The 9,924-nt window shown below is 45.3% G+C and overlaps 1 protein-coding gene across 17 annotated transcripts in view; it reads right to left on the reverse strand.

Annotated features, from left to right (window-relative positions):
• Nucleotides 1-9,515, reverse strand: part of LOC128896274 (protein artichoke-like) — a 94,965-nt gene extending 85,450 nt beyond the window's left edge. The window contains exons 1-3 of one of the 17 annotated variants that reach the window (XM_054159519.1): nt 9,208-9,515; nt 2,341-2,401; nt 1,667-2,132 (exon numbers count right to left, since the gene is read on the reverse strand). In XM_054159519.1, the coding sequence (XP_054015494.1) occupies nt 1,667-1,670 (4 nt within the window). In that variant the 5' untranslated portion in view covers nt 1,671-2,132; nt 2,341-2,401; nt 9,208-9,515. Of the gene's footprint in view, nt 1-1,666; nt 2,402-6,950; nt 7,241-8,935 lie in introns of those variants that run through there. The other 16 variants (XM_054159515.1, XM_054159514.1, XM_054159509.1 and 13 more) reach the window with 16 other exon arrangements.
• Nucleotides 9,516-9,924: the final 409 nt, after the last annotated feature.

Raw genomic sequence — 9,924 nt, forward strand, 5'->3', positions numbered from 1 at the left:
CTTTCGCGGATTTTATGTTTTATATTAAATAATAGACCGGGGCATTTAATTTTTCATCTAACCAGTTAAGTACCAGAGCGCTCGAAAGAACTTTTTTTTGAATATTATTAATATTTATACAACTATCATATAATTTCTCTAATACGAAGACTAGCAGAAAACCACTACGTAAAAGATTTTATATTTAAGAATAATTTATTTGATCTTTTCACTTTACTATTTGCATTATACAAATTTGTTTGCATGTTAAAAATATTTAAAGTATTTTCGAGTGCGGTACAGCGACAGATCGGACGTTTTCGCGTTAAAGTAGTTGATACATGTTTATGAATTCGAGGTAGGAGAGAAAACGAAGACAAATAGTACTTGTCACGCTCGTGAAGTATCATTAGGGTCTCTCAGTTGGTCGCATGCATCGTGTGATCCGCGAACACGTAAAACAATTTCCTACACCCTGATGCACGCGCGCGCGCGCACCTTCGGCTCTTGAACATCGACGGATGTTGCACGCGATGGAAGCTATTCGTTTGAAAGATGCTTGATTGTGCTCTCTTTTCATTACAGGCGTAAGCATTCAAAGCCCAATTCCAGTTTCTTCGCGTGCCCACTTCAGTTTTAACGAGGTTCGTTATTATCAGAATCAAAATTGAAACAACCAATTAAATACAATTATTTCTCTAGGACTTCATAACAGATGTCAAAGACCTTAGTAAAGGAAAATGGGCCAATGTACTACGTATACGTCTTGATCGATATTACTTCTGTGTTATCTATTGGGTGATTCATTCATCAATACATCGAATAATGAATCAACGAATATGTCTATAACTCTTAATAATCACTCTTAGTAGAGACATAGCTGAGAATCTTTACTGAATCGAGTGGAACCACGTGTTCTCAGAGGTGTGTCGATTTCGTCCATTGGAAGCCTTTACAGAAAAAGTGAAACACAAAATTTGGAAGGAAAGCGACGAGATTTTAGCCTTATTTTGGTCGGGCAATGCACAGAGAACTCCGAGTTCGGAAACAAAGGTAAAACAAGTTATCCAGCAAATGGACGCACGATCCGTTGATTGAAAATTTCCAGCGGCCACTCTTTCGGTAGTCAGAGCTAGAGCTCGCGGATATAAGCGGATTAAACTCCATCTAAGCAAAATACGTTCGGAAAACAGAAGAGAGCCACTCCACCATTGGCATAGGAGGCCAGACCATCCGCAACATCGAACATGTCACTGAATAGTCTGAACGTTTTCCAGCAAAATCAAAGTTTTCTGATCTTCCGATATCCGATACACCGTTTCCCCAGGCCAAATCGTTGGAATAAACTGGTCCTGAACTCGTTACTATGTCGCTCGATCCAAATCAGTCTCAGAGGGACCTACTAAACTTTGCTAACCAATGGCTCCTAACACGGGGAAACTAATTTGAACGTGTTTTCATGTGATCGGGTCTTAGTTTGATTGGAACAAGCAGAGACGCTAATCGTTGATCCTCTTAACTTCAGAATAGCTCAGACACCCGAGGTGAACGATCCGGGATCACAGAGGTACATGCATCCGAAACTTTGGAAGTCATCCAAACGTCTCCTCAGGTCCCTTATTGTGCTCACGGTTCAGAGCGTCTCAGAAGTGGAATTCATAGTGAAAACAACCGAGTAAAGACTCACCCATAGGTGCAGGCAGGTGGCAGCTTGGCAGACTTGTGGCGCAGATTCACGAACGTCTCGTTGCACACTTAATCCTACTTTGACACTGGCTAGTCACTAGCACGGGCGAGCACCAAGATTAGCAGTTGTCTTCGGCCGCGTAACGCGACGGGCCATCGTCTCTAGTGACCGTGCTCAAACTCGATCGGCATGATCCCTGACCCGTTCGGGTTGCCCGATCGATTTTTAGATCGTACGTCAGTTTCAACGCTGCACGTAGCAACAACACTCGATGGAAACACGCCCGATCATCGTCTACTTCGGCTTAACTGCGCGGGGATTAAACGTTCGCGCGATTTTCATCGCACACACGATCGACGAGCCCGACCAGCTTCTCGGCTGGTCGTCACGTTGTTTGGAAGCTCTTTAGGTACAGTTGATGGAACAAATATACTGGGGTACTCCAGGGACGCTCGAGAGACAGCCGCTAAATGTGTTTTTCTTTGTTGGAAAGCTGTCTGTCGGGGACGCACTTAATGGATCCTCAGACTGACGAGTGAATCCGTGTCTTTAACATGCGCAAGGTATCCTCAAGTAGCCTCTGCTTTCAAGAGACAATTTTTATCCCGGATTAGAGTAATGGGATCACCCAGGATTGTTTGTTTATTCAGTGCAAATTATTAGTAACTCAGCACCTTCATTTGAGATGCGATTGGTAGCTTCCCCGCTTTCAAGAGGACTCGAATACGGAACTTGCTGTAATATTCACTTGTGAGTAATGGTGAGAAAAAGCAGCGCCAGTAGGGAGTAGGATAGGGAATGACTCGATAGTGTCTACGTTTTCCTTACTCATGATGTCATAATTCAGGACTCTAGCTCAACAGACAATATCCAGCTACAAACTACGAATCCCACGGTGTAGTATTGACAAAAACGCTACTTATTCCGTGAAGATATCGGTAAAACACTCTCAATTTGTTGTGTCCACATCACTACAGCACACCGTCCTACGGCGCACCCCCTATTGGGGTGACCCTTAAAGTGTTAGCACCCGAAAGAGGATCAATCCAGGCCCCCGAACTCTTAACGCCACGCGCTCAAGAGCATTATTCTCTTCGTTCCCCACAGCTTTTACGACCCCGCTATATTTGTTCCAACAAGTATACATTATTTTACACGTGCCCGGAAGCCATCGAACGCGTCGACTCCCGCTGCATCGATTCTATTCGGTTCCCCTTCTGACCAGTGACTGTTTGACCCGGCGATTTCTCGATTCCCTCGTTCTTTCCAACCGAGAGATCCGACGAATTCCACGGATGATTGCTGCGCGAGCCTCGTGGCTTCTCCCCGCTCTCCCTGCCCGATAAAGAATTCAGTGATTCCAGGATCAGGAAGGAGCGGGCATGGGAACTTGTTAAAAGTCACGTGAAGAATTCATTGGACTCGGTTTGAAAAATTGCTGAGACGGGATTGGACGAATCCTAATCAGGCTGGCGGGGATCGCAAGCTCTAGCTATCTTATAAAGAATTTTCTTTGTGTCGATAAATTAAGCGAAATGCTCGTCAGATTATCTAGGATTAGAGCCGCACACCGATTCGCCATACGTCGTTGAGTAAAAAAATAAAATCAATAACGTATAACGTAGACGGTGAAAGCCCTCTGCTCGGCTCGCAAAAGTATTTGTCACAGAATTGATGGAAGTCTCAATCTCACGCGAGAAAACAGCCAGAGCTCACGCATTCACCGACCAATCAATCGTGGAACTGGATTTCAAAACCGAGAACATTCCCTGGAATTCCACACGGCGTGTAACGATCAGGTTTCGCGCCATTTTTCAACCAGCGAACTCGACGAAGCTGGCGCGCGAGGAGAAAAACGAAGGAAGATAAATCGGCGACTCCAACGTGCCCGCAGAAAAGGGGGAACGAGGAAGGCCGGGGATATACAGTTCGATCGGTTTAATCGTTAATTCGCGTTGTATCCGCTGCTTCTCTGAATTTTCGGTCCTGGCGAACGAGTACCGTGTACATTGTTAATTGCCAGCGACCGCTAATTGAAGTTGGTGCGCGCGCACCAACGCCAATACCCTACGGGGCTTCCCCGGTTGAAATTCAAACGTCTGACGAAACATGCGCGATACAAAGCTGATGTGACCTATTAACACGGAAGCGTGTGCACTCGTCTTCTCTATTATTTAGTACGTTGTGGTAACGCATACTTAGACTGTAAAGAAGCTTTAATCTGGACTCTCGGAGTACAAGAATCATTACCATTCCCAATCTCGGTTTTACGCGATCCTGCTATTTTCATTTAACGATACCCAGCCCCTGTATCGGTCCATCTGACTAGGCTAATGTACTCTTGAAGCCGCCAACAAGCAGACCCGTCGGTTTTATTCGTCCCCTTCCGGTTCTTCCGTTATCAAAAGCAAACGAGCTCCGGTAGCTAAAATTCCATCGGTCCCGTCATTATCCCGGCAGCTCGAATTCGCTCGGTAATCGCAGTAGATACGGGAGTAGGGGTACGAACCACCTAGAAATGATTAGCAACGGCCGTTAAGGCTCTCACGGTATTCATAAATCGGCGCGGTTTATCGCGGCGCCGGTCGCTCACTTTGTTCGGCCACCGGTATCCACCCCGTAACGGAGCCTTAATGAAGTCATAAAACGACGGGAAAGTACCCGCCATCCTACACCCCCTGTCCCGTCCCCGCCAGAATGGTTTTATAGTTCCGATCGTTGATCGTCCTAGGTGCAATATATTGGCCGCTTTCGAGCGGGGAATGCGAAACTCGACTGTAGAAGCATCCTGGAAATTTGATGAGGGCTCTAGAATTCGAGTGTCTGCGTCAGATTTGGTTAGGAGTGGGGGATTCCTTTTTACGGACTAATTTGGACCTGGTAATTGAAGCCGTGGTTCTTTGATCAGACGCACTGACCTGACAGGGCGTCTGTTCGAGATGGCAAGCTATAAACGATTTGCTAGCAAATGATTTGGGTCTTGGAGTGTTGGATGGCAACTCAATCGTTCAGGGACTAAACTACACTGGCCCGCAAAAAAAATAGGGACACTTTTTCAAACCGTCGTAACTATGGGAGTTTTCAACCGATTGAAATGAAACTGCGTGAGGAGTACTTTTGAAGTGTCCCCTAGATGCGGGTAAAGTTGCATTGGTTGATGAGAACGGGTTAATTCACCCCCTTAAAGGGGGGCGCGTCGAAAAACATCACTTCTGAAGGTGCCAGGAGTAATGGAAAGAGTTAAAAAACTTAAAAAAACCTTTAGGGCGACTCTCTTTGATGCCCTCTACAAAATGCACCCCTTGAAATCCCTCTCGGAAAAACTCACACCCCACAAAACCCCACCCCCTCTAAAATCCACAATTTTTGGACGACGGTCTCGATTTTGGACTCAGACCAGACCGGACTCCAATTTAACGTGGGCTGACCACGTACGGCTGCAGGCTCTCGCTCCACTTCTGAACGCCGGCTCCGTCCGGCCCACTTATTACTCTTTCAAATCTGCTCCGATTTGACAACGAAAGCGTGATTAAAAAAATCTGATTTTTTGGGGATCTGTTAATAAAGCATTCGCGCGTAACCCAGACCTACCGATGTTAAGCGTATGTGAGTCAGTGGGAGGTTCAGCTGTCAGTGAATATTTCGAATTGGTAGGCATAAATTCATAGCTGATCCAAGAGCCGCTGATTGATCCGAGGAAGTAGGTACTTGGAGACATGCTTGATGTCTTCTGACAACCGCCCTATTTGAATTTCTCATGTGATGAAGTATAACCATGTAATAGTCAATCATCAACGTCTGTTGCATCCCGTCCCCATAGTATCCGTCGAATTACTTTTGCCTTTTCCTCAATTATCCCGAGTGGAGTCAAACGATCATATGGTCGAATAGAAGGATGGTTTGAAGCTCCAAGACCAGTGCGGCTTGCTGAACCCTAGGGTCCTAATTTTTTTAGGAATGTGAAATACTAGGAACTCTAGTTTTTTAAGAATATAGAATACCAGGCGTATTTTACGTTTTTACGAAGGCGGAATGCAAGAGTCTCAAGCTTCTTAGGAGCATGGAGCTCGAATGACTCATGATATTTGAGGATCATTGAACGCAAAAGAGTCTCAATCATTTTAGGAGCCTAACATAACCAAAGTGCGACGCCCCGTCAGAAGAATGCATTAACGTCGATGCATCGCGCTCGGTTGATGTCCGTTGGCGCATGTCGGCGCATACATTATTAAAAACGCGAAGGAAAGATGTACTCAAAATTCAGCCCGCGCGCTGATAGTCTGATACCGATCCGACCGGTGGAGTTCTGTCTCCTGACGTCGGTGCGAGTGCCCCGATATCGGCCAGACAAAGATTGTCGCGATGCCTCTGCGTTTGGGATGCAAATAATGCGTATAAATATTTACACCCTTTCGGAGCGATGCGGAAGCCATGTTGGTATTCCTTTGACACCGAGAGACACCGATGTGTTTCTTCGAATCGGTCTCTGACACATCGGTGACCTATTTCCGAGCAGTTTATGGTCTTCCCGCTCCCCCGAATAAATTATACCAGGACTAGTGTTATATTATTGTCATTTTATATTAAATTTGGACAAAGACTATTGTCGAAAGGTGTATTGTGTTCTGGTATATTTGAAGATTAATTACATTAATTTATCATAATTACTGTAATACACTTGATCGACTGCGTCGATGGCTAAATAGACAACAGGCAAATTGAAAATAAATGCTCGATAATTTTCTTGTGCAACAGTAATCGAATATTGATTGTTCATACCACAGATAAATGAATGAATTAATTTGTGGTTACGTTTCGACTGAATCTCTTTTAGAATATGAAATATTAATTTTTCAAATATTCTAGATCAGAATTTTTCCTTCAAATATTTTTAAAATGTTTACTGTGGAGAAAGGCACGCGTTTTTGTCAAGTGTAGAGGCAGCTGGTTTGGAACATTCGCACCTCATTTGTCATTTTCCGTCACTTCCACGCGAAGAAATCCATATAACGACTGCAACGGCCGAACCGCGGCTTTCTTAATCGGGCCGAATGCACAGAACGATTGATCGAAAAGCGTTTCTCGGGATTTTATTTCATAAATCGCGGTTAACCGTCAACGGAAATTTCTTTTCGTCCAACATCTCGTAATAAGTTCGAGTCCTTCATCAGGCTGTCAACGTTCTACTAGGGACTCGGAATCGACAGAAATTTCTCCAATTACAAAAAAGCTACCCCACTCGTTCGCTAGTAAAACTTCATCTTCTCCAGTGCGTTCAACTTACATTAGTTTCCTGGAACTCTCGATCAATTCTCCGGGCGTTCGCGAATCCACATATTCCGGGGCAAGAATCTCCGGAAGAATGTCTCACTCTTCAGTCACTTCACTTGGAACACTTTCGGTAATCGAGAACTAAATTCCACAAAACTTGGCGAACTTCACTCTTGCATCGTCACCCCAACGTTCACTGATTTTGAAAATAATTTATATGAACGAGAAGAAGTCAAATTTGGTATCATTCCAAGAGTTTTAACGTGAAGTTATTCCTTTTCGGGGTTCCTGGTCCTCACATTTCTACTCAAGAGTTGAATCCAATTAAGAAGAATATTCGTATATTCTTACTGTGTTATTATGTATAATCATATTTTAACGAAATTAGTCAATGATAAGGAAGATTCATTAGCTAACGTTTCAGGCATAGTAATTAACACTCGTTATTTTTCAAAATAATTGTACATTTAAGTTTCTTCAAACTTCCAATAAGAAAATGTTTCCAGACGAAAAGTGTTTCCTTATTCATTGTGACATATCAAAGAGTCTGCAGAGCGAAGTGTCCTCGAAACACCCCTGTTTCTCATAAGCGAAGACACCCAAGGAAGACACCGAGAGTGCCGGGACCCACGGAAGCGAGGAATCAAAGCCTCGTAATTTTTCATGGTTGGCGAGACGCACATTCGCGATTTAAACGCGGCCGAGGCAATTTAATTAGGGCGCGTGCATGCCACCCCTGAAGGGTTGACGTGCGAGGCTCACCCTCGGACGCGAGCATCCCCGCACGTACAGAGACGTTGCTCTCCTCGAGACTGATACGGACCGACGGATCACGAGATTAAAAGTCCCTGGCAAGAAAGTTAGATTCATCGCGAGCTACCCCCTGGCGGCCACCCCCTCATCTCTGAGCTCGATCCTTTATTAAACTTGCTCGCTGTAGCTTGTACCCTCGGAGGTAAACGAGGTTCAAACGTTTTTGAAACGTGACTCTGCGCACTTTAAATTTAGATTGAACTACCGGTTTGCTGTGTCTCCGGCCGTAGAGAGTATTTCAGAGGTCTCCGATCCCCCCGTTTCTCTTTTTCGAGGCTAACCGACGGGCGAATGGTTTACGACGCTCGCGCCTGTCTCCCGAATCCTCTAATTTCTTCGTATGGATAGAGAAAGATCGTAATCCATGGTGCTTAACGATGTTTAAGTCCTGCGGGGGTCAATGTGACGTCTGCCGAGGCTATTCGTGGAGTGACTTTGAGTTTTAAGTAATTCAATATTGTTTAAGTTTCTAGGACCTTGTTATGTACTTAGGAGGGCGTATGGGATAATGACGTGTCTGTGATTCTGAGTAATTGGCGAATGATTGTCGAGAGTCACGCCCAGGGAAGTTCAAAGGGTTTTATTGGACGAGCCTTGGGAAGCCCTACATGATTTGACGTGATTTGATGTCTCATTCTGCTCAACTTTAACCAATCCTGAACAATCAACGCATATGTAAATCCAGAACATGCACTTTGTCTAGAAATAATCAAGGACGCCATTGGATTTACCTTCAGACTAGTCTGAACAATGTAGACACTAGCTCGCAATAGGTGCAACAAGTACAAATTCTAAATATACACTTCGTCTGAGAATTATCCGAGAACCGACAACCAATCGCGTTTGCTTCTACACTGATCTGATTAATTGAGGTGCTAATTCGAGATACACTCCATTCAGACGAAAACTGATGGATCCACTTTGTCTACAGTGCACCAAAGACTGAATAAGCAATTGCATTCGCCTTTACCGAAGTCTAGGTAAATAGACGTATTGATACATGTCTGTAACACGTGTAACGCATCAAAATACCGATAGAATCAGTTTGTCTATGTAGGATCAGAGTCGATGACCTGAAGTCTATTATAAACACCGAAGAAGCGATTCAAGCAAGGGTGTAATATGTATAACTCCCGGATATTTGCTTTCTCTATAACCCATCAAAAATTGAATAATTAATCTAACCTTAAATAACCAGAATATATAAAAGAACAGATAAAATCACTTTATCCACACAGTGTCAAGGTCTGCACGAGTAATATCGTTTACTTCCACAATGTTCTGAAGAATTTGTGTACATATCTAGGCAGCACATTATACGCAAATCTTCGTCAACAACCCTCCCATCAATCGCACCGTGAAAAAGAATTCCCTTCGACAAAGAATTCGTCCCACCACTCGCATGCCCCCTCAAAGCAACTAGTCAAAGACGTCCAAAACATCGAGGAGCCGCGTACCGGGTGATGGAATCCCGATCACCGGTCACAGGACCCTCCGTTCTCCATTCACCCCGCGCAGAGGAGGTTCTCCAGCATCGCGGAAAACACCTGGTAGCGATCTTCGGGGGGCAGGTAACGCCTTTGGAAGCGTCAGAGGTCCGCGCTAAAACTCTCACTACGCGACGACGTTCCACGAGCCACGGGAGACGCAGGAGGCTACGGAGCGCGAGGGACACGCACTCGGTCGCATTTATTTCCGTCGACGGAAACGTGACACCCGGTGGAAACGCTCGCCCAGCCACGCAGCCGTCGTTCTCATTGAAGAGTCGCCGGCAGACTGCGAGCCTCCAACGAGATGGGAGCAGTGGAGTCGCCGCGAGAGGCGGCAAGGCGAGCAGAGGGAGCAAGCGAGCGAGCAAGAGAGTCGCCGACGAGGGAGGAGGCTCGATTGAACCCACGACGAGGGGGATGGGGACGCGTGGGCGGTGTTGGATGGAGAGAATAGCTACGATGGGTCGCGGTGTAGACGGAGAGAAATGGATGGGGGAAAGGGACAGGGTTAGTAGCGATGGGAATTCGATTCCCTGTGTCACGAGTTTTCGAACGATTTGGTCGTACTGTAGCTTCAAGTCGCTACAAATTCGAAGCCACTTCTGGGTCTCGATCATCTGGATCAACCTGGGCTTATCTCTGATGATTTCAAGCGTCTTAAAGCTGGACCTTGTTGCTTTCCTT

Source organism: Hylaeus anthracinus, unplaced genomic scaffold (genome assembly GCF_026225885.1).
Source record: "Hylaeus anthracinus isolate JK02 unplaced genomic scaffold, UHH_iyHylAnth1.0_haploid 0, whole genome shotgun sequence".
In the NCBI taxonomy this organism is placed as follows: domain Eukaryota; kingdom Metazoa; phylum Arthropoda; class Insecta; order Hymenoptera; family Colletidae; genus Hylaeus; species Hylaeus anthracinus.